Source organism: Cibotium barometz, chromosome 27 (assembly GCF_041138505.1).
Source record: "Cibotium barometz isolate CiBa-2024 chromosome 27, ASM4113850v1, whole genome shotgun sequence".
NCBI lineage: Eukaryota > Viridiplantae > Streptophyta > Polypodiopsida > Cyatheales > Cibotiaceae > Cibotium > Cibotium barometz.
In genome coordinates this window covers 48761967-48787356 of record NC_141072.1, presented here as the reverse complement: position 1 = coordinate 48787356, position 25390 = coordinate 48761967, and the positions used below count along the sequence as shown (strand labels likewise).

Here is a 25390-nt window from a genome sequence, read left to right as displayed (position 1 = left end):
CACGTGCACCCATGCACTGTTGTACACAGTGACAAACTAGCTCATCAGTAGTTCAAGAATAATGTACAAAAGTATACCTTTTTAGGCTATTTTGTCGTATGCCATGACCCCTTTGTGACCCCAATCCGGGACATGTCATGCACGAGCTGCGTAGGTCAGTCTCCCAGCCATAGAGGTCAATGTCAGGTCAATCCTCTTAACCCACTGTGGAGAATTCAGCAAGTATTCATCATATAGGTGCATGTAGATGCCAGCCAAAGCAGTAGGATGCATGGTAAGCATTTAGTTGCATTTCATATAGAAGGGGCCAGCTGGCCCTAAAGCAGTAGGATGCATGGTAAGCATTTAGTTGCATTTCATATAGAAGGGGCCAGCTAAGGCTGGCCTCATGGCAGCCCCAGAGATGGGCAAGCCTTGCAAGGGGCAGTCAATACCCCTAGACTCCCTATAAGCCCTGTCCGCAGCCCTAGTGGGCCTGGGCAGCAGTCGGCCAGGCCAGGCTATGCAGCCAGTCACCGACCAGCAGACAAAGGCATTAAATGCCATTAAACACTAGTCGTGGGCTTTTCTAGAGGCCGACAGTATAATCAGGCAGCCAACCAGCACTCTAGATTATATAAAAAGGCATGCCATGTTCAGTCCCAAAAATCAGCAAGAAAATCAGAGATTATCAAGCAAAGTCAATCAAGCATGTATGCATAGGCTCCAGCCTTTGCATACCTACAGCCACTCTTGTGTTTTCAGCCCAAGGCAAAGAAGCTCAGTCTCTTCAAAAGTATTCAGCACACCAACCCTCAGTCTCGGGCCAGTGTATTCTCTCATAGATAGCTTCACAATCGCCTACAACTTATGCATAGTTCTGCCCAGCGTTTAGTCACTTTGTCCTTGCGTTTGGCCGTCAGTCAGTCAGTTTGTCCGCTCAGTCTTGTGGACACAATTCAGCTTGTATACAGTTCTCCAGAAGAAGAAATAAAGCAAATACTCCTGCTTGCTGCTTGCAAGGGGAAGGGGGGGAGGGGGGGTCTTCAATGGGTAATTCGGGACCCCATCTGGTGTCATCACAAGCTAGGAGTGGAGGGACCCCCTCCCTTTACAGATGTTTGGAGGGCAGGGAAGGATACTACTCGAGAGCATCCTTGCTCTTGAGGTTCCCAAATTCAGTAGCAGATAGTATTTCCTTGAAAGCCGCTTAGTCTTGAAAGGAGAGAAGATCTATCTAGATGATAATCTCACTCCCACACAGGTAGCTCATCGGAGGGTGAGCATGGTCTAGGTACACGAGGCCCGCAAGGCGGGTAACTGGGCTGTCTACAGAGGCGGCCATGTCATCATTACTAAGAGGCATCCCAAATAGGGAAGCGAGGCCTGTGGGACCCAACGCCTGCAATTAGCAGTTTGGAACTGCAATCGTGCACTTTGGTCCACCCCGGGGGGGATGCAAGAGGTTATTGCAGGCAGAGATATCATCTTCTCACAGAGACACATCAAAGTCCCGAAGGGGGCTTATCACACGTCGTTGTATGCCAGTGGGATTCAGCATACAGAGGAGACTTCAGAAGGGGTATGAGGATCCAGAGGAGCGGCCGTATTGTTCAAGATACACTTACAGCAGATGATCCAGGTGGTCCGGAGAGATGAGGAGGCGAGATACATGTGGCTGAGACTCCAGATTAGCGCAGAGAGGATTATCTACATCGCGGTCTATTACTTTGCCCCAGAGACATCACGCTGATGATCCCATCATTCTTCAGGACATGGATCCACAAGAGACAGGATTGCAAAGGATTTCTCGGGATGACCCCATCATTCTTCAAGACATGGATCCACAGGAGACAGGATTGCAGAGGACTTCTCGGGATTGTGGGGCAGTCAAATCTTTTGGCAGACACTGTGGCTCACAGTATCGTTATTTATAATGGGATTGCCCGATGGCCCTCATATGGTGAGGAGGCTCCAACACAGGGGATTACTTGATGGGATCTCCGGCTTTGATACCACTCATTCCAAATTTCCACATATCCCCTCCCCTGTAAAATCACCTAGCACATCATGAAGAATGGTTTAACACAATTGATGAAACTTCAAATGGTTCCCATGTATGCCAAGGAGATAATAGCAAGCATGGCATTCAAGCGCTTGACAAGGTGCCATTACAAACGCCATCAGGTCAAGTACAAGAGATAAGCAATGTATTCTTAGTTACCCAGGATTATTAAGAATTCGGTGTCCATGGGGCAAATTGTTGAGCAAGGATATGAAGTGAAATTCAATCTTCAGGGGTGTTTTGTGCAATTCAAAGGAAAGAAGGATGGTAGAATATTAAGGTTGGATGCGGCTCCAACTCAACACTTGGCATGTATGCATGAATTGCAGCTCATTTCTGAAATTGATATGTGACACGCATTTGAGACGTGAGCTATGAGAGCATTACGCGCTTGAAAAGAGAAGGTTTGGTGTGTAGGTACACACCGCAACAATTCACATGTAGGTACACACCGCAACAAAATTGTTTGAGAACAAGCCTTATCCAAGTACAAAAAAAAAAAGTGTGTATTAACATCCTCTAAAAGGACAACGTATGTGTGAACCCACTCTTAGAGTGGTTAATTGAAATATCTAGACATTATACATGTAATGACCTAAGCAATGATGTCATACAAGAGAGGCTCTAAGCCTATAAAAGCATTGTGCTTGAGTGAAGAACGAACAACACGAGTTACATCATTTGAGTCATGCAAATCTAGCTCTTTATTTGTGCAATCTTTCTCTCTCTTCTCTCTCTCTCTCTCTCTCTCTCTCTCTCTCTTTGCTCCATTGCCATAGCCATGTTTTAGTGCAAGCCACCATAGCTTGTGTGCAGGCAACGAACCCTGGACCTGATTCTAACAGCTGGTATCAAAGCTTCTCTCGCATCCTCTCCTTATAAAACACCACCCGAATGCCTATTGCACTTGGAGAGGTTGAAGCTCTCCTCATGAGCTGCTCTGCAACACAAGACTTCTACCCACTCAAAGTGGTTGTCTATCCACTGCCTCTGCACTACCCTTGCCCACCCGCGCCGACCTCCATCAGCAGCAGCTTTGGCCACCGTCTTCTACAGCAGCAGCGTCATAGCACACCTGGCCACTCCACGTCGTCAGGTGTCACGTCAACGTCAACGTTCGGCACTGCAGGTCGGTTTTCCCTTTTCAACCCACAAAACAAAGTCCAAAAAGTCATACTTTGTGTCCAAACCATGCCCCAAAGGTGTCCCACACATGGAGCGCATGTTCTAGGCACTTCTAGACACCTGTAGAGCTACAAAATGAAGTCCAAATCTGCCCACATACCGGCTAGCGAGGATAAACATGTCCATGAGAATAGGAATTAACTGATGCACTCGACAAAAACAATTTTCACCAAGAGGCTTTGCCCAAGTTCCAAAACATTTCAGGAGCTAGAAATGTTTCAAAGGTATTGCAGACACAAAACTAGTTTTCTATTTTCTATAGCCAAAGGGGGAGTTCAGCTTTGATGCTATTGTGTTTGATATATGATTCTATACATATACAAAAGCTAAATGCATACAAAAGGTTGCAGATATTTACAAAAGTTGAGAGCGATGCAGTTGTGGGCCTAGAAAAGGTAAGTGCATTAGCATGGAAAACCTATGCAAAAACTAGTCTCTAAAATTTGTAAAAATGCCTCGAGTTGTTTTTTTTTTTTTAATCACATCTAGTCTTTACACTTGATATTGAAGTACTCACCGAGATCTTTATAGGTCAAACTATGCCTTCTGTCATCAATCATATGTTCAAATGACTGCTCCACAAACTTTTCTAGAAACAAACCCTATCAAAATAACCATTACCTTATGAGAAGCATTTACTTGTGGGGGATCCATGCAGAAATATAGATTATGGTACTAAAAATAATAAACATTGAAGCTATATAACCCCAAAACACCTTTGCATGAGTACCAATTGAATGATTACCATAGGTGGTTAACCACTTTTCAATTCAACATGGATCACTCACAACTATCTCTGAATACCACTATGCAAATAGCTTCAAAATCATTGCCTTCCTTATCATAAAAGCTCAAGAAAAATCATGCTATGTAGATTACATGACATGAGATGATTCTCAATGATGAAATAAAAGTACTCTCTTTACGTCTTTTATCAGCCTCAATATATGTTTGTAATATTTTATTAAATTTGCACCATATTTTGGTGAAAGGTACTTGCCATTAAATGTTTCATCTTCTAGCCAATATTAAATTTGTAATATTTTATTAAATTTGCACCATATTTTGGTGAAAGGTACTTGCCATTAAATGTTTCATCTTCTAGCCAGTATTGCAATCTACCACCTCATCATCATAAGTAGCAATTGAATACATGTTTACTCACGAGGGCCCCCAGTTTTATTCTATTTATATTTCAACACTCTACTTATGTTCGGATACTCTAATTATACTTGGACACACTTTTTATATGGCTAGACATACACATTAAAGAGCCATGAGCATGCTTTTGTGCAAATTCTCGTTGTTTTTTACTTGTGCAAGTGTTGGAAACAGGATTGCAGGACTGCGCACACGCACACAATGGAGAAGCTTAAGGGAGCATACAATGAGATGATAGATAGATAATGAATGTGTTGTACAAAGATGATAAGTATCCCCAAGATGGGTGTATACTAGCACGGGTGTATAAAGAGGGAAAAAGAGTCCCAGCAAGTCCTAGTGTGTTCACACACTAGGACTTGCTGGGAGCATACAATGAGATGATAGATAGATAATGAATGTGTTGTACAAAGATGATAAGTATCCCCAAGATGGGTGTATACTAGCACGGGTGTATAAAGAGGGAAAAAGAGTCCCAGCAAGTCCTAGTGTGTTCACACATATTTGGTAGTGATGTGTTCACACACATCACTACCAAATATGGCTAAAAATCCCCCCCTAGGAGTGATGATGTGAACAAGAGGTGAGCTGGCACTAAAAGTACAGAGATGTGCCAAGCTCTTTGGACTATGAGAGAGCGCCCACACTAATCTCCAAAGAGAAGTAAGTTCAAAGCTTTGCGAAAAGCTTCAAGCTTCTCTTGTGAGAGAGCCTTCGTGAATAAATCTGCCATGTTATCCTATGTTGGCACATAAGCCAAGCCGATTTCCCCTACGAACCATCTCTCCCTGACATACTAATAATGCACCTCAATGTGCTTTGTGCGAGCATGAAAAACTGGATTCATGACAATTGCCATAGCGCTTTGACTGTCAATAAAGATGGTAGTGGCTAAGAACACACCAATACCCAAATCAGCAATAAGCCATCTGAGCCAAACACACTCAACTGTAGCTGTAAACAGTGCCCTGTACTCAGCTTCACAACTAGAAGCGGCCGCTTCTTGCTAAGCCATGATATACATGAATCACCAAGGTGAAAGCAAAAACCACTCGTGGACACGCGTGTGTCATAACATCCAACCCAGTCTAAGTTTGTAAATGCCTGCAGCTATGATTTATCCCCCTTGGGCTAAAACAACCCAAAGTGCTTGGTGTCCTTTAGGTAATGAAACACCCGTTTCACAAACCGTCAATGCTTTGTGCCTAGGCTCTGCTCAATACTGAGACGGAACCCTTGATGCTGTTAGAATTGTCAGAATCGTCGTCATCAGAAGATGACTTTGCCCTTGCCCTTATCAGAGACAACAAAAGCAGACTCCGACTTGCCTTCTCGGTGAAGCATGCACTTGTCATGGAGATAACTCACGACTTCCTCAAAAGAGGGGAGAGGATCATGGAAATAAATAATATCCCAGAAAGAATCAAAGGAAGCAAGCAACTTACCAAGAAGTTTATGGATGGGATTGTTGATGGTGCTCCCGTACTCCTCAAGTTGCAACTTGATATGGGAGAACTCTCCAATCTTCTCAATCAAGTTATCTGACTCAGATATGGTAAGCTTCTCCAGATCTGCCTCTAATTTGGCAAAATCTTCACTGTCGAAACTCTCCCATACTTCCTCTGGATCTCTGTCCACATCTGATGCGCATTACTCCAAGAGGAGACAAACTGTGCTTGTATGGATAGAGTCATGCAATGGATGATGATAAGACGAGCCCGAGCATCCAATATGCTTCGCAACGCAGGGTCCACCAAGTGAGGTGTGGAGATAGCCATCCACACACCGGCTCCTTCCAGCAACAACTGAGTGTAGAAAGACCAAGTATGATAGTTGGTTGCTGTAAGCTTCATGGAGTCACTAACTTGGGGAGGATTGTAGGATGGTATGTGGGGAGGGAAGGGAGCAAGACCTGGATGAGAGAAAATCGGAAAGGAAAATGTCTCTTCCATCCCACTTTATTTGTTCCTACATAGGAGGTATGCTATCCTGTGGTAACGTACCATGTGAAACTGAGTCCGTGTCTCCAGTTGTGCCTTTTGCATCATGTTCATCAGAGGAACCAGGACATTTCTCAGTACCAACCACAAACATTCCATAGCCCTTTAGCTACCAATTAATGCCACATCATGTAGAACCACAACAAGTAGTTGGTCTCATCAAGGTTATCCTCAGCGGCGGATAACATTCAAAATACATACCGTCTCCCATTTCTCATAATATCCAAGCGAGTAATTGTGCAACCTGCAAGTACTAAGTGATCCTTTGATATAACCACTGACAATGAAGACCTACAAGGTGTATGAAAGTAATGCAAAGTAAAGTGAGTAGAAATTTACTCGTAAGATGTAGAGATCAATGTCGTTGAAGTGTAGCTTGTAGACAAGATCTGGTGTGGTGTGTCTGATGATGCTTTCACACGTATCTGGATTCTCCACACCCATCTGTAGTAGATCTGACAATACTAGTCCAAAATCTAATAAAGAACAGTGCAAATCTTGTCCCCGAAGATGTCTGCAAAAAAATTTAAAACTGCCCAGAACACACCTAGAACAAACATCTGACCGCAAAACTGCAGTACAAAGTATTACACACTTCAAGCTCCTCTTTCTTTTCCAAGAAGGGCTCCTTGATCCGATCCAAGAAGACAAGAAACTCGCGGTGAAGGAACAACAACAAGAAGAAGAACGAGGAGCGGATGCTCTAATTCTAAATGTTGAAGCAAGGTTGCAGGAATGAGCACACACAAACACACACAAAGTGGAGAAGCTCAAGGGAGCACCCAATGAGATAATAGATAGATAATGAATGTGTGTTGTACAAATATACTACCACAAGAAAAAATCTCCTAAAGAGGAAAAAAGTACCCCGGCCGGTCCTACTGTGTTCATGTAACTTGCTTGAACACAATGCTAATCAATACATTTAAATACACTAAGATTTGATGGAGACATGCTCAATACAAGTAGTAATTTGTTGAATTGACAAGAGACACACAATGAGCCGGAACGGCCGGCCCCTTCCTCAAATAAAGTATATTGATCTTGGGTGAATCAAGTACATAGTGTCATGGGCAATTCTGACCAGATTTCCATACCAATGCATATGAATAGAGAATTGCAAACAAGTGGTTGTTGATGTAGACTTGCAACTCACACTATCCTCTCAAGTGCCCATGTTCCCTACCATCTGGTCTCTATTATTCCACCAACACATGGTAGCAACAATCTGCAAGAGAGCACGTAGGACAAGAGAACACTACACAAGGTATGTGATCTTGTAATCCGGTTCCTCCCTCTTGCTACTTGCTTCCATATTTAAGCATAAAGGCTTACTAATTGCAAGTAGGGTCGATGACAACAGAAGTCTTCGCAATGGAAGTCCTTGGAGTGATGAGATCTTAAATTTATCACATTTCTTCGCGACAGAAGTCTTGAAGAGGATGAGGGAAACCCTGGGAAAGCTTCCCCTATGGTTCAACTTGAGAAAAGAGGAATGAAATTAGGATTATCAGCAAGAAGACCAAAAATTACAGCAATAAAGAGAGCCGTTTTGCTGAATTTCAGTCATTGAGAGTGTGTAGGAGAGTGATTAGCACCTGGAAACACTCTTGGAAGCTTGGGAAACACCTTAGCAAGCTTGGAGATGGAGTTGGGAAGGAGAAAAGCGCAAAAAATACAGCCCAAATACCCTCATGAAGGAGGCGCCTATCTCTAGAGAGAGGAGGAGAAGTGAGGTGGTGAGTTGTCCAGTGTAAGTGGCAGGCAGGTGCTTTGTGGAGCAAGCTAGAGTGGACACATGGCTGGTTACTCCCTTTGTACAAAGGGGATAAGGTCTGGGCGGTGGACATTGGGTTTTGTCCACCTCGGGACATCAGTGTGTGTGAACACCGGGCTGGTCATAATTTATAAGTGAGTTTTGGTCGCCCAAAACTTAATGAAGTATGTACACACTCACTTATAAATTAGTGTTAACTCCTAAGGCTAGGTTTATGACCAATACTTACCACCTGTCACATGCCACATAACCATGTCAGCAGACAGTTTCACACACACGGTTTACGGACGGGCGTCCCCTTACCCGGAACTACACATTGGTCAAGCAAGCATAAAAACAGCATGTAATTTCAATTGCAAGCAACCACATAAAGATTCTATGCAATGCAGCATTGGTATGGACAATCCCCGTTCATGAGACTATACCAAAATAGACGTTCTCCACGCAAGTACACGAGGTACCAGACCCAATGGAACACCAATCCACCAGGCATTTCCAAGCATATACACAAAGGCAAAAGTCCCAACGGAAAGCCAAATCCACAGTATCAAATGAGTGGCATCAATCCCCGATATATACAACTGCTATGGACAATAGCCCAATGTACATACATAATGAGAAAGCACAGGTGGACCAATTGGGTGGTCAAATGGTGACATCCCCCCCGGCTCCTAAACAGTTGTCCGCAACTAAAAAGCATCCAAATATATATGAAGCACATGCGGAGAATCTCTGAAGAACTCTTCATCTACCCATTTAGCATCAATGGGAAGATAGTTCTTAAACTTCACAAGGTAATGCCTGACAAATTTGCTTGACAGCTTGCGTTCCTTGTGATACACAATCTGCTCTGGCTGCAAGATCTCCTCACTTCTGGTGGATCCTCAATGACCGTTTCACTGGGCTCCGGTCCTACATACTTGCGAAGGAGACTCACATGAAAAGCATTGTGTATGTGCTAAAGATTAGGTAATACCAATCTGAAAGCCACTTCATTGATCTTCTCGATCACTCGAAAAGGCCCATAGTACCCGGTTACAAGCTTAAGGATATGCACCCTCTTTGCCACGCCTCTTTGCAAGTCTTGCTTTCTCAAATTTCAACAATACCAAATCATTCTCTTTAACATCCAATTGCCTTCTATGCTTGTCGGCATCCTTTTTATGCTTGTCCGCACCTGAGCAAAAGCAATATCCAAACGAGGCCTTTCCCGTCGATGCATGCACCGTGTTGTTGTATGCAAATTCCACAAGCAGTAAGTACTTCTCCCAAGAAGACTTCTGATCCTCCACATAACATTTCAAGAGATCCAACACGGCTAAATTTGCAGCCTCACTTTGCCCATCCGTTTGAGGGTGATAAGCTGATGAGAAGTCCAATTTGGTACCCATGTTATCAAATAAGACCCGCCAAAAGAGACTTGTAGTCCTAAGTTCTCTATCCCCCACAATAAACATCGGCATTCCATGATGCTTGAACACTTGTGCAAGATATATTTTAACCATATGCTCAGCTTTGATGGTCTTTTTGACCGGCAAGAAGTGAGCTTGCTTGCTAAACCTGTCCACAATTGTCCAAATTGCATCATTACCTTGTTGGGTCCGTGGCAAGTCCATAATGAAATCCATTGTAATACTTTCCCATGGCTATGTGGGAATAGGCAATGGCTGAAGCAAGCCTTGTTACATGCGAAAGCTCTGAGAGTCTTCTTTCAGCCCTAAACACCACTTAGAACATGCTGATGCAAAAACGCAGACAGAAGAGAGAGAAGAGAGAGAGAGAGAGATGGCTGGAAATTCAGTATCTTCATATGGTACAAAAAGGTACATAGGTTCTTGCGCCATGGGCTGCCTTCCCTGAAAAGGTGGAAACACCCAAAACAGTTCCAAATCCTAGACCCACTCCATAAGGGAGTGAATGAATCTAACTATGAGCATTAGTGCCTTTATATAGGCCCCTTGGACAACTAGAGTGCTGGCCCAGATCGGACCTATTCTCCATGCAACCGACAGCACACTATGCAGCCGACAGCAGCATCTTGCACTTCTACGACAGGTCTTCCTTGTCCTTCTCCTAATCCAATACTTGCCAAATCTGCACTTCATGCTCCAAAATCTCTGGTTCTAATCTCTTTTTCTGGCTGTCCCTTCTGGACTAGCTTCAAAGAATGTCCATGGCAAATCTTCTACATGACAAGCCTGGTGCTTTTGCCTATCAAATTTCACATACCTGGCCAAAAGAAATACCGGTCAATCATGTGCGTAGTAGGCATTATGTCTCTATGACCAGCATATGGAGGAGCATGGCACTCATCCAAAACCTTTTGCCTCATGTCAAACACCACACAGGCAATTATCTTTCACGAGATAACCCTCTTTGATCACGTAAGAGGCATGTGCATGACCAGCCATCAAATCAATCCAAATAGTGGCAAAATCAGCATCCGTATGATACAAATCACACATGGCAGACAAGTCCCCATGAGAGGCAACCGAGATAGCTCCTACATACGGCTTTCGAGACAATGCATCTGCCACTACATTCTTCTTTCCTAGGGTGTGTAAGATCTAAAAATGAAACATAGAGAGAAAATTGGCCATCCTCATATGCTTCTCTGACAATTTAGTTTGCGTAAAAAAAATACCTCAAACTCTGGTGATCTGTTTTCACAATGAAATCAGCCCCAAGAAGGTAATGTTTAGATATAGTAAGTGCATGAATTATAGCCAAGAGCTCTTTCTCATAAATGCCAAGAGATAGCTCTGCATCATGCAATCTATGGCTCTCATAAGCCACGGCATGTCCCTCTTGATTTAGGACAGCTCCTATGCAATTCCAGATGCATCACAATCCACACTAAAAGACTTTTGCAAATCCGGAATGATCAACACTAGACCATGAGTAGTTGCAACTTTCAATTTGAGGAATGCAATCCTCTCTACATTAGTCCATTTGAATACGACCTTCTTCTTTGTCAAAATCATGCAAAGGAGAAGCAATCCATGCAAAGTGCCGAATAAACCTACGGTAGTAAGAGCACAATCCAAGAAAACTACGGAATTCATGCACCCAACTCAATTCATGCACCCAACTCAATTCAGGCCAATTCCGAATTGCATAAATCTTTGAAAGATCCATCCACACTCCATCTTTGGACACAATATGCCAAAGATAATGTATCTACGACAAGAAGAACTCACTCTTCTTTGCATTTATGAAGAGTTTATGCTTACGGAGTTCTTCAAAAACAATGGCCATATGAGCTCTATGCTCTTCTTCAGTCTTCGAGAAGACTAGGATATCATCAAAGAAGACACCTGTAAATTTCCTGTACCCACGGAATATGCGATCCATCATTCTATTGAATGTAGTGGCGGCATTCGTAAGACCAAAAGGCATAACAAGATACTCATAAAGCCCAAATGCTGTCTTGAAAACAGTTTTGTGTACACCCGCAGGCACTACACGCACTTGATGATACCCACTCTTGAGATCAATTCGGCTAAAGCATGCCGATCCATCCATCTTGTCAAGGATGTCGTCTATGCGTGAATCGGAAACCTATTCTTGATGGTAACCTTATTCAAAGCTCTATAATCCACACACACACGAAAGGATCCATCCTTATTTTGAATCAAGAGGATGGATGAACAATATGGGAAAGAGCTTGGCTGAACCAAACCCTTCTCAAGAAGCTTATACACCTACTTCATGATGTCCTCTTTTTGGGATGCACTTGTACGATAGGCCGGCCTATTAGGTAGTGAGCTACCCGGCACAAGATCAATGTGATGATCTTCCGGTCGTACTGATGACAACTCATTTGGTTACTCATCAACAAAACAATCATTGTACTCTTGCAAGAATTTCAAGCTATCATTAGTAAGAGTATTTACATGTACATTATTTTCCTCAACATGATCCCGTACAAAAATCAAGCACGCAAAAACACTCTTTTTCATTATCACGGTGATCATCTCTCACGCTAGAAGTGAAAGAGAACCGTGTGCTCTGATACCAATGTAACTTGGTTGAACACAATGCTAATCAATACACTTAAATAGACTAAGATTTGATGGACACATGCTCAATACAAGTAGTAATTTGCTGAATTGACAAGAGACACACAATGAGCCGAAACGGCCGGCCCTTTCCTCAAATAAAGTATATTGATCTTGGGAGAATCAAGTACATACTGTCATGGGCAATTCTGACCAGATTTCCATACCAATGCATATGAATACAGTATTGCAAACAAGTGGTTGTCGATGTAGACTTGCAACTCACACTACCCTCTCAAGTGCCCATGTTTCCTACCATCTACTCTCTATTGTTCCACCAACACATGATAGCAACAATCTGCAAAAGAGTACATAGGACAGGAGAACACTACACAGGGTATGTGATCTTGTAATCCGGTTCCTCCCTCCTGCTAGTTCCTTCCTCGCAGTAGTGTGGATGGCACACAAGCAAAAGGCGGCACAGCTCCAATCGCAGGCGACAGCAGCAAGGCACATGTGGCGCAGACAGCAAGTCAGCAGCAGTTTCAACAGGCGACAACGGTGTAGTCAACTCCGTCAAGCGGCACACAGCAGGTGGTGGCGCTAGTGGTTCCGTCAGTTGGCGGCAAAATTTCAGACAGTGGCAAGCATACGACAAGCAGCGCACCAGCAACGACAGCTGGACGGAATGGTAGCTGTACAGTGGTGGCGACTAGGCGGAACGAGTACGGCAATTGTACAACAGGTAGCGGCAGAGAAACTCCATGCTCCAAAGATGGTGGCGATGATGAGCTCCACGCTTTGATTGATGATGGGAGAGAGAGGTTCTTGCTTGTTTTATACCTGAGAGAAGGTCTTGCTTTTTGCCCAAAAGCCATACATGCTTTTGCTTTACTTTTCTCTTTTTACTTTTTACAATAAATTACTTTTCAAATATCGCCAGCTTTTCCAAAGTTCTTTGTGCTTTGCTTTTCCAGCTTTAGGGCCTTGTTTTTTGGTCCGAGAGCTGCTTTTTGCTTTTTGGTCCTACTCAATCCCCTCTTGCCAGTGACGCTCACAGTCAAGTTGTCAACTTAGTTTTGACTTTTTGCTTTTCTCTACTTTTTGACCAAAACTGGTGCTTTTCCATGTGCACACCTTATGGTCCTTGTCCCCACGCCTTCTTCCACCTAGTACAGTGTCCAGGCAAGGATTCCATCGTGTGAATAGTGCTAGGAAGGCCAAATAGTTACATTCCCTCCCTCTTATATCGCGGTTGTCCTCAACTGCAGAATACAAGTGTACCAAGCATATCCATATGTTTCAAGTACTAGCCCCATCTGGTGAGCTTATGCATCTGGACATCCCCATATCTGTGATGTCATCTGCTCATTTGGCAACATCTCAATGCCTTATCTTTGACCAATGGCTTGTGTTTAATGGTTTTTCTTCACGACCTGTCACATGTGTTAGATAAAAGAAATCCATACTTATCTCCTATAAAAACTAGACACAATGTAGTCAACAAACAGGTATGCATCATTCGCGTCTACTGGGTATTCCAGGAACTGGCCAAGTAGTCTGGAGCTCAGCGGACTATCACATGCCATAAATCCAAGCATTGTCCACGCATCAGAAACAGCACACAAAGTCAAAGAAATTCAAACATTCATCAATATGCAATGCACATGTAAAGATCCTCCTATTCATGGATTGTCCTGTCATGATCAAGCATCTGGTCTCATCGAAAACCGCTCCTGAGCTATCTGGCTCCCCAAAGAAACCCCTCAATCAATCATAACCACTCATCTGGGCCATCTGGTCACTAGGACCGCCCAAGTGTTTATCAATACAGTCATCTGGGCCATCTAGTCTCTCGGACCACTTCCTTGATATATTTCTCAAGTTGCTTATGGGAGAATTTCCTTCAAAAGAGTGGAGGTTTGTGCCCACTCCTATCCCATCTTCTCTTGAGACTCGGTTCTTGATTGGGATCTGGCTTTAAACTTCTTCTTTTGAGGTGGTTCCCGGTTGTCATTCTTCGTCTTGCCCACCATCCAAGGCATGTGCAAAGCCTCAGCTTGCAAAGCTTTGTCTTAGACTTCCTCCAAAGATTTCAGACCAGCCATATACATTGTTTGCATAAGCTTAGGTTGAAGTCCATTCACAAACTTATGCATTTCCATTAATGGTGGGATAGAATTATAAGAAGTAAAGTTCAATGAAACAGTTGAGAAGTTGTTGAGATAAGTTGTAACATTCTCACCGACTGTTTGCTTTACCTCATCCCACTCTTTTTGCACATGTGCTTCAAAATTTGCGGGTAGAAACTTCTTGTTGAACATAACCTTCAAGTCGGTCCATGTCTTCGGCTCAATTCCTTCTTATACCACCTTTAGCCACCAACTCAAGGCAGCATCCTTCAAGTGCATGCGAGCCATGCGAAGCTTCGACTTTTCAAAGAAGTCCTCTCCTCCAAAAGCGGCATCGAATTACTTAATAAAAGATAAAGCTTTTTGTGTATCCCGCTTACCATAAAAAGCATCAAACTTGACACTCTTCTCTCCCGGCTTGAAGTCCACTTTGCCGGTTGTTGTGGACTCCTTTACCTTCCTTTCTCTTGCTTGTCCCAAAGAGGCTGCATCCAAGAGAGCACGCCTATGAATAGCCTCCCTGTCTCCTCCACAGGAAACAAACTGAGTTGGCAGGAGGATCCATTTGCTGGCCGACTACATCAGATGTGTACTGGAGCTGGCCAACTGTACTTGATGCAGTCGTGGACCCTCAGAGCTGGCCGACTGGCTGCATGCTGCTGGCCAACTGTAGATGCAGTCGTGGAGCTTTTTTCAGCAGGCCGACTGCACATGTGGGGGCATATAAATAGGCCCCCACCCCCATACCACTCATTGTATCATATCGGGATCTTCTTGTGTATATCAGAGCAGAGTTACACGCCTACATCTCTCTCTCTCTTGTGCTGTTTTTATTCTGCATGCGTTTTGCTCTTGTGTTCCCAGATCTGGTCATCATCTCCGCTGCGTATTCTGACATGGTATCAGAGCCTAGGCTCTAGATAGGTCTTGGGATTTGTGTGAGCAAGAGGGGGACTGTTTTGTGGCTAATTGGTGGACTGTTTTGGACTGTTCGGGAAGAGAAGCAAGAGGACGGCGGGCTGATTTGCTGGACAGCCACTTGCAGGTTTTTCTTTGTTCCCACCGACCCACCCCTTTCAGAGTACATCCCCGCAATGGCAGATCTGTTTGAGATGGCCGAGAGGCATGTGAAGATCCCGACACTCCCCACGTTCCCGGTGGACCGTCAGTTGGACGGGAGCAACTACGGCATATGGAAGGTTATGATGGAATCTGTTCTGGAGTCTTACGACCTCGCTGATTTCGTCGTTGTTGGTGTTCCACCGCCGGAAGTAGAGGAAGGGGAGTTACCGTCAACCCGAAAGGACCGGGAGGCTCAGACACACATGTGGGATCGTGTCAACGCCAGGGTCCGTTCGTTTATCTTTCTCAATTGCACACCACAGGTAATCAATCATGTAAAGCATATGACGCTGGCCAGAGGTATATGGCAGCATTTGGCCTCACTTTACAACAGGGTATCGCCCATGAAGAGGATTTCCTTGGAAGTACAGATGCGGGTTATGAACCCTGCAAAGTCGTCGACGATGCGGAAGCATATTAACAAGCTGCAGGCTCTTCAGCAGGAAGTTCTTCAGGTTGGGAAGGAGATATCGTCAGAGGACATGGCCATCACGTTGCTGTCACACTTGCCCTCTTCGTACTGAGCATTTTACTCGTCGTTGATTACCAATGGCAGGCTCAGCACCATCACGTGGGAGGAGCTTGTGCCCATGGTCCTGGACCAGGAGGAACGATTCACGAACCCTCCTCAGGGTGGAGGTTTGGAGGCCTTAACTGGCCAACGGTCGAAAGGCCGTAACTCGGGCAAAGGGAAGGCTTCATCGGAGAAGTCTTCTGAGAAGAAGTCCGACTCTGACCACGAGAAACTGAAGGCAAAGAGGACCTGTAATGATTGTGGCGAGAAAGGCCACTATTGGAGGCAGTGTCCCAAGCGGAAGACCGAGAAGGGTGACGATTCCTCAGTAGCAATCATGAAGACTCCGGCTTTTGTGCACCTGGAGGTGGTGGACACCGATGTTTCATTTTCTTCAGGCAGGGAGGAGATTGGAGGACTCTCCACAACGGATACTCGGGAGTGGATTCTCGATAGTGGTGCTTCCAAGCACATGACTCCTTCCCGTTCCGGTTTACAAGATCTCTGCAGGCTTTCTGGTCGTATTCTTACTAGGGATACGTCCACTATCCCAGTTCACAGTGAGGGTAGGATGGAGATAGTTCCCGATGGCAGAGGGGGGAAGCATTCCTCCCAGGTGTTGTATGTTCCGTCACTTGGTTTTCATCTGTTGTCAGTGCATCAGGTTTGCAAGACTGGCGTACGGGTGGAGTTTGATGAGCATTTTGTTGCTCTCCGGGACAAAGCAACAGGCCAGGTGGTTTGGGAAGGCGCAGTGGAGAATGGAGTTTACAAGCTTTCAGCACTCTCTCTCCCAGGTCCTCAGGTTTGTGATGAGTGGCAGTCTGGTTATGGCCACGTGTGTGTGGATACGCTGCAGGTGCAGGCTTTCCGGGACCAGATGGTGGATAGCTTGCCAAAAGATGGCAGCAGTTGGCATGAACTTTCCAGTACTGATGTTGGTAGTTCTTGTGTTCGTCAGTCAGAGAAAGCTGAACAGGTCACTTATGCTCTGATGTCTCGTAGTATTCGGGACAAAGAACCTCCAGTAGATGAGGATGTTCTTTCCACGGGGACCTTTCGGAAAGCCAGGCAAGTGGCAGGTGATTACTTGCAAAAGGAGGTGGTTTCTCCAGGCTTTGTGGTTCCGGATTCTGAGGGGGTGGTTGACAGGTTTCATCAGGTTTCCAAGACTTGTTTGTGCACCGTAAAACAGGTGTTGATCCTTGTGAGCAGTGTGATGTCTCTGTGACTCAGAAGCTGTATGGTTCATTGATCTGGTTGATGGACACCAGATTGGACGGGAGCTTCCTGATGAGGCAGTTGAGCTCATGGTTGCGGATGTCTCTTTGGGAGGCAGGATTGCGTTTCCTGTGGTTTCTGCGGCATGCGAAGGATCATGGACTCTTGTACACAGGAGGGGGATTGTTGGATGGAGTCCGACTCCACGGTTGGAGTGACTCAGTTTGGGGAGGAGATCAGGACACGAGGAGATCTACTTCAGGCCCAGGAGCAGGTTTTTGGAGCAGTAGTTGGAGACAGTCATCTTTTGCCTTGTCGTCAGAGGCAGAGTACCGGGCTGTTTGTGATGCTGTTTGTGAGGTGGTGAGGATGCAGAGGTTGCATTGCAGGTTTGGGCTTCCACTGGAGGAACCCATGGTCATCCAGAGGCACTTTGTTCGTGAGATCGTTGCTAATGACATCTTGCTAGAGTTCTGTTCGACGGAGGACAGTACGGTGGACCTCTTCACGAAGTCGCTCTCTCAGGATTTGCTCAGGTGGCACCCCAGCTCCCTGTGGTTGGTTTCACAGCCAGGAGCTGAGAGGGGGTGTTAGAAGTCATCTCCTGTCTAGATTTATACACCAGGGCCTTTGTTGTGGGTGTGCCCGCCCTTATCAGGTGTTTTATCATTTTTCCTCACTCCCCGCATTTTTCCCCTATTTTTTTCCATTTTTCTGTGGCTTGGGAGGCAGCCCTGAGTTGGCAAGAGGATCCATTTGCTGGCCGACTACATCAGATGTGTGTACTGGAGCTGGCCGACTGTACTTGATACAGTCGTGGACCCTCGGAGCTGGCCGACTGGCTGCATGCTGCTGGCCAACTGTAGATGCAGTCGTGGAGCCTTTTTCAGCAGACCGACTGCACATGTGGGGGCATATAAATAGGCCCCCACCCCCATACCACTCATTGTATCATATCAGGATCTTCTTGTGTATATCAGAGCAGAGTTACACACCTACATCTCTCTCTCTCTTGTGCTGTTTTTATTCTGCATGCGATTTGCTCGTGTTTCCAGATCTGGTCATCATCTCCGCTGCATATTCTGACAGCAGTCTCACGAGTAATGAATCGACGACCCTGGTTGCCATCATAGTTGTTCCCATCCTGAATTCCTGGATCGGCCTCATAATTGTTCCCTTCATTAGGCCCTTGGTTGCCCTCTACTCGACATGGCTATGTCACCCCAAGAAAGATTTCTCAAGAGGAATCCTGCTTTGGTACCATTGTAAGCCCAGCGAGGGGGGATCATTGCACAGGACACGCACACTCAGCAGGAAACAGGCCCCGCCCCCTTTCAGGAATTTATTCAAGAACAATCCACGCGCTCGGAGACCAAGATCAATACATCAATGAATACAAAAGCAAACAAATATGCCAATGTAGAAACCCAAGTAGAAGTCCATGTCGATGCACGAGATCCTAATGCCAAGCACGCCAGGAGGATGGCCCAAAAGATCTCTCACCGGGCTAGTACCAAATCCATGTACCCCAATCTTGTACACAAGATAGACCACTAATAAGAGTAGATAACGAAGCTTATGATGATCAACTGTAGGTTTGGTGCCCAATCTGGAGTAGAAATAGCCCACACAAGACCATATAGAGGCGTATGGACCAAAACAGCAGAACGGCCGCAGTTTGGTCAGCGCATAGTTCAATTGATGGCAACAGCCACGCGGCGCACACTTTAGCAAGTGGCAGTGCTCGCAGCAGTATGGACGACGCACAGACAACAAGCGGCACAGCCCCAGTCGCAAGCGGCGGCAACTAGGCGCAGGCGGCGCAGACAACCAGTTGACGGAAGTTTCAACAGGTGGCAACGGCGCAGTCAGCAGCAACTCTGTCAAGCGGCGCACAGCAAGCGGTAGCGGCGGTTCCATTAGTTGGCGATAGAATTCCAGATGGCAATAACCAGGCGTACGGCAAGAGGCAACGACGGTGGTTCAGTCCCAGGCGGCGGCTGCCAAGCTCTACGGTGACGGCGGCGAAACTCCATGCTCCAAAGATGGTGGCGATGATGAGCTCCACGCTTTCATTGATGATGGGGGAGAGAGGTTATTGCTTGTTTTATACTTGACGAGGGGTCCAAAAGCTATACATGCTTTTGCTTTGCTTTCCTCTTTTTACTTTTTACAACAAATTACTTTTCAAATATGGCCAGCTTTTCCAAAGTTCTTTGTGCTTTGCTTTTTCGGCCTTAGGGCCTTGCTTTTTGGCCCTAGAGCTGCTTTTTGAAAAAGCAGCTTTGTGCTTTTTGGTCCTACTCAATCCCTTCTTGCCAGTGATGCTCCTGGCTCAAGGTCAACTTAGTTTGACTTTTTTCTTTTCTCGGCTTTTTTACCAAAACTGGTGCTTTTCCATGTGCACACCTTATGGTCCCTATCCCCATGCCTTCTTCCACCTAGTACACTGTCCGAGCAAGGATTCCATCATGTGAATAGTGCTAGGAAGGCCAAATAGTTACACAGCACGTGTTTGTCCCATCCGTACACACGCCATACAGTTCATACTATTCCATACAATCCCCATACTATGGGCAATGGTCTCTATGATAACTCTTCTCTACAAGTCAAGGTTGTTTCCCAAACGGAAATCACACTTCTACAACTGGGCCCTCTCAAATATTCAGAACAATAATCAATCAGATACCGCATACCAAATGGGACACCAAGGTATATGTCTCCAAGGTGTGTCTCTATCTGAACCTCCCAAAAGTCAACCACTCTTGGGTCCCCTCCCTCAAATCGCCCGTACAATGGTCCGGATCTACTGCTGGAGACCGATCTACCACGGATCCGAGTAATCACAAAGAATGCTTGTTCAAGTTGTGTAACTAAGGCGTTACAATCGAATACAAATCAAGAAGCTATGCTTCTTGCTACATACTCAAACAACTCTCCTTCCACCAATGTCTGCTCCTCGTGAGTGTGAAGGTGTCAAATCCCCAAAGGATCTCCTCGTAGAACGCTCCTAGTACAAGACTCGAAACCTGCAAACAAACCAAACAAACATGACGGGGGTGCAGGCCTGACTCACCTCCCAACCTTGACAGCCATGGGTAAGCCCACAAGTCTTGGCTTTCCCCACCAAGCCACTAGCTGAGCTAACTAGATGAGCGTACCGACCAATCTCTACTTCGTGACGTCCCATACCGCCACGAAGCTACCCTCGCGGGCCTCGAGATTGCTGCCGGCCTTGGATGCATGAAGCAAGCGTACGTCTGCACTAGATCCAGGCTCCTGACCATAGAGCTCTCACAAAGACACTCGAGACTCTATATGACTAATGACTAACCTTGGCCACCCTTTTATAGGCTCATGGCCGGTCATCGGGCGTCCAATGGCCGGTCATCGGGCGTCCACACTTGGACGCCCGCTCGTCCATACTTGGGTGCCTACCCGTTAGTCTATCCCTAACTCAGCTCGCCAATCAGCCTGCCTAGCTCCAAGCTTCCCCAAACCTCGAAGCTAGTCTTGTGTGCATGTAGCACACAGTAGATACACACTGTGCACATGACAAAAGGCCACGGTACCCTCTAATGGAAGGAAAAGAGACATTAGGTATCTCAAAGGAATCATGAAGGAAAACTCAAATTGTTCCGCTCCAAGACGGAAATCTACTCGGATCAAGTCGATCCCTAACAACCACCCCATAAAGTATGACCATAGTTGTTTCTCGTACCGGTATGAACTCATTCGTACTGTACGGTTCGTACGGTTCGGTTTCATACGGTACGAGGCTTTTTTTCCCCCCACCTTGAGAAAAAAATTCCAAATGCTAAAAAAAAATACAGAAATCCTGCTTAACGAAGATCCCAAATCCGTTCTTGTTTCTCAGTGTCTTTGCAAGATTTGGAGTGATATTATTCACACCATCATGGCTACCTGGGCCAGAATCCAGGGATCTTCGAGGGCTATGGAGAGGAAGCACGGCCAGTTTATGAGAGTGGGACATTGGTATCTTTTTCACGTCCTCTCATTCGGGATCCTATTGGCAGCACAGGGCTCCTGATTGGTTGAGATCTCCACCTTTCTTGGTGTGAAATCTCCATTTTGTTAAAAAAAAAATCATACTAGCTAAGTGTTCGAGGACCTCGTACACACTCAAGGCTCGAGACTTGCTAGCCGGCACCTCTCATGGTGCCCCTGCTCTCTTGTAAGTCTACCTTAGATGTGTCCCATGATCCAAGTCCTTTCACTTGCTAGCCAAGACACTTTTCATAGCACCCTTGCTCTCTTCGTAAGGAGATGAAATCAGCTTTCAAAACAGCTTCCATCGTGGCCTTCCCATGGAGTGTTTTCTAAACCAAACACTGTAGCACTCCAGACGAATAGATTTTTGTCTCCATAAAGGCTCATGCTGCAGCCCTCTGTGCGTCTGACCATGAAAGGACTCTGTAGTCTGCCTCTTCGCCACATCTCGCCTTCTCAGTCACAATCCCGAGAGCATAGATCCAGAGAGCGCCAAGCAGCCTCTCAAGCTCACGAGGCCTGGTGCAAGGTAGATGAAAGCGCATGCGAAAAGGGGGGGGGGGGGGGCAAAGGTGATGATGACGATGTCGGCCTGTTGCACGCTGCAGAAAGCCGCCTGCCTGGCTGCTTCCACACACGCAGCCGCCACCAGCATGTGGCAGGCCTGCTCCACGTCCGCCAGCACCCGCCTGACTCGCTGTTGTGCACCCATCCCCAGCACCGCCTTCCCAAACCTGTGGTACGCCTGCTTGCTTTATGGCGACTGCTGCCGTGCACCCCCAACCACGATGCCTTGCTTTTTACCATGCTACCTCTCTCTTCTCGCCGGCGCCAACACCAAGGACATGGCCTTATCTTGCCTACAGCGGTGCCTCGGTTGTAGTGCGCCAACGACCGTGTTTGCTTGTGCTCTCTGGCGACCAGCTATCCAAGGAGAAGCAACCACACGCCTCATCGAATTCCGCCACCCTTCATTATAAGGAGGCGCCTCAGCCTGCTTTTCTCCAAAAACTAAAAGCAATAGCTTTAAAAAAAACGCATCCTTTATTATTTTAAATCATCCAAGGTTTTAAAACCTTATAAACTTTAAATCCTTTTGTCCTCTTCACACTTGGGCTGGCCACACGTGGGTTTCTTCGCGATTCCAAGCTGATGCCGTTCACACTGTCCATCCCGTGCCCGTGCCCACCTGCTTACTGTCCAGAGAAAAACACAAGGTCGTAACAGGGGCTATCACGCCTCTCTCTCTCTCTCTAACATGCTTTTTGGAAAGAGGTGCGCTTCTCATGCTTTTTGGGGGAAAAAGGGGCTGGCGGGCAGCGCTGAATTCTGGCCAGGGAAAACAGCTACAAGGTGTCTGCGCTGCTCGTTATAGGCTTGCCTTTTGGGGAGAGTACACGGGCTGGCTGTTGTGCTGCAGAGAACACAGGCGCAGACTGAACCTTTCACTTCCTCTTTGGCTTTTGGAGGGCTGTCTGGCTGCTGCGCAACAATACACACAGGCGCCTATTAAATCTCTCTCCTTCTCCTGTCTTTTTGGCAAGAGGCTGGCTGGCTGCACTACTGCCCATACAGGCAGAGCTGACACAGACACGTGGACTGTAGGAGGGAGTGCAGGGCTGGATAGCGGGTTCACCCACAAGTGCTCTCTCTCTCTATCACGTCGAATGAAGTGCTGGACTGCAGGTGGCTGCAAGACAAGAGGGCAAGACTGAACGGGGCTTTTCCTCGCATCTTTTCTTTCTTGTGAAAAGCGACACAAGGACTAAGTTTCTCTCTCTCTCTTTGTAAGCAGGTGGGACTGCAGGAGGTGTCATATTCGGTCTCTCTTTTCACTGGCTCGTGACTATTCCGGAGTCGTTTCTCTGGCCCTTTGTGAGAGGAAGGGTTTGACAATTCAGAGGGTGGAAACAGGGCAAGATTGTGGACTGATTTGGAAGGGTTTGTGGACTGTTTTCATGGCTGAGTTTGTATGGTTCAGTCAGATGCATATTCAAGGCCTCATGGATGCACTAACTTAGCAGATTAGAGGAGATAACAGTGTGGTGTTATTGGGACACAAAGCTGTGTGTAACCTCTATGCTAAGAGGTCCAGAGGATTGGCAGATTGGACTTGCAAACATACGAGCCATGAATGGCCATGTTGTAATCATTTAAACTTTTTCATTGAAATTGAAATTGAATAAAGAAATACCGAAAGGGGCGCCAAGCTTTGGGGCCAACAGGTGTCGTTCTCTTTCATGTGTTGGAGCTCTCTAGCTCCTATTTATTTCTTTTATTGGCTGGAGTACAATTGGATTGGGTGACTGCTAGTCTACTGCACTTTGGTTTCTACCAGAGGCCGATTTCAAGGTTCCGTTGCCGGGACCATCATCAACTTCTTTGCCGTGACGCCCCCCGGGGCCGGGGCCGTGCCGTGACGCCCCCGCAGCCCCCCCGGTGCCGTGCCGTGACGCCCCCGCAGCCCCGTGACGCCCCCGCAGCCCCCCCGGGGGCCGTGCCGTGACGCCCCCGCAGCCCCCCCCGGTGCCGTGCCGTGACGCCCCCGCAGCCCCCCCGGTGCCGTGCCGTGACGCCCCCCGCAGCCCCGTGACGCCCCCCGCAGCCCCCCCGGGGCCGTGCCGTGACGCCCCCGCAGCCCCGTGACGCCCCCCCCAGCCCCCCCGGGGCCGTGCCGTGACGCCCCCGCAGCCCCCCCGGTGCCGTGCCGTGATGCCCCCCGGGGCCGTGCCGTGACACCCCCGCAGCCCCGTGACGCCCCCCGCAGCCCCCCCGGGGGCCGTGCCGTGACGCCCCCGCAGCCCCCCCGGTGCGAGCTCATGGTTGTCTCCATTGCTGAAAATTTCAGCAAGATGTCAGACTTTGAAGATGACTATGTTTATGATGATGAGGAAGAGCAGGAGACCACCTAAGAGGACTGAATCTAAGGATGTACTTGCAGGAGAACAGGCTGCAGAAGATGCACGATATGAGGATGTAACGCAGCCAGAAGACATGCCAAGTAAAGGATGCCTTGTTTAAAGCTCGTTTGGCAGGGGCAGTGGATGTGCTTATGCAGCTCACGCAAAGTGAGAAGTTTGCTGAATTTATGAGAGCCCCTTCTCAGCCTAAGAAGAAGAAAGTAAGTTCTAGGAACCCACCTCAGGGCAGTAGTGATGCCTTCCCACAGGATCCTGCTTTTGGACAGTTTCCTAACATGCAGAACACTTATGGTGCAAACCCACAAAGTTCCTTTTTCGAACAGCCACCTATTCCGCAACAATATATGCATCCAGGCTATTTTGGCGGTGGTTCCGTGTTCCAATCTATGTGTCACGACCCTGTGTTTTTCTCTGGACAATATGCAGGTGTGCACGGGGACATGGTGGACAGTGTGAATGGCATCAGGTGGGAGTGAAGATGGAAGCCCATGTGTGGATAACCCCATGTGTGAAAGGGGGCAAAGGAATTTTAACTTAAAAGGTTTTAAAAACCTTTAAAGTAATTTTTCATGCCATTCATGAAGAAAACGTGGCCCATAAGCTATTTTGGGGCCACGTGTGCTTTTTTGGAAAGAGGAGGGGCTGGCAGGCAAGTAGGCGCTTATCTGATGAGGAAGCGTGTGCTTTTTGGAAGAAGTGGGCTGCAAGGAAGCATGGGGATGAACAGCACGTTGGCTTTTCTCTCTCTCTTGCTAAGAGTCGACTGTAGCATGCACATGTGCTTTTCTCTTGGAAAGGGTAGGCGGCTGATTGCAAGCATGGGAGAAAAGCTCACAGGCAGGCTGCACTAATCACAGGGTGGGCAGCGTTGAGTACAGGCCTGGTAACACAACCACAGGGGTCTGCGCATCTAGCTGCACCTCTGTTTTTGGAAGAATTTGTGTATGGGCTAAGCTTCCTTGACTGGCTGCTGCTGTAGATACAGGCGACTGGTTTCATGGGGGAAAAGTCAAAGGCTGATTGCTGGCTGTGCTACAGAACAGAGATTCAAGACGCTTTATCTCTCTCTCTCTCTAGCTCTTGGAGGATGCGTTTTCTTTCTCTCTCCAGGCGGCTGGCTGGTCTGCAGAAAAGTTCAGCTTTGGATTCCATGTGGTCAGGACTGTTGGCCGATAAGATCTCTTCCAGAGAGTGGCAAGTTGCAGGAGAAATAGTAGAAGGGCGGAAGCTGCGGCACATGCTCTCCTTTCTCTCTCTCTCTCTCTCTCCCTCTGCTGAAGAGTAGACAAGGGATGGTTTCT

General features: G+C 46.8%; 1 protein-coding gene across 1 annotated transcript in view; it reads right to left on the bottom strand.

The window, feature by feature from the left end:
• The window catches only part of NF-YC10 (nuclear factor Y, subunit C10), a 117525-nt gene that overhangs the window by 76175 nt on the left and 15960 nt on the right, over positions 1 to 25390 (bottom strand). The window contains exon 2 of the mRNA XM_086821632.1: positions 3747 to 3831. Within this exon, the coding sequence (XP_086677758.1) occupies positions 3747 to 3831 (85 nt within the window). The remainder of the gene's footprint in view (positions 1 to 3746; positions 3832 to 25390) is intronic.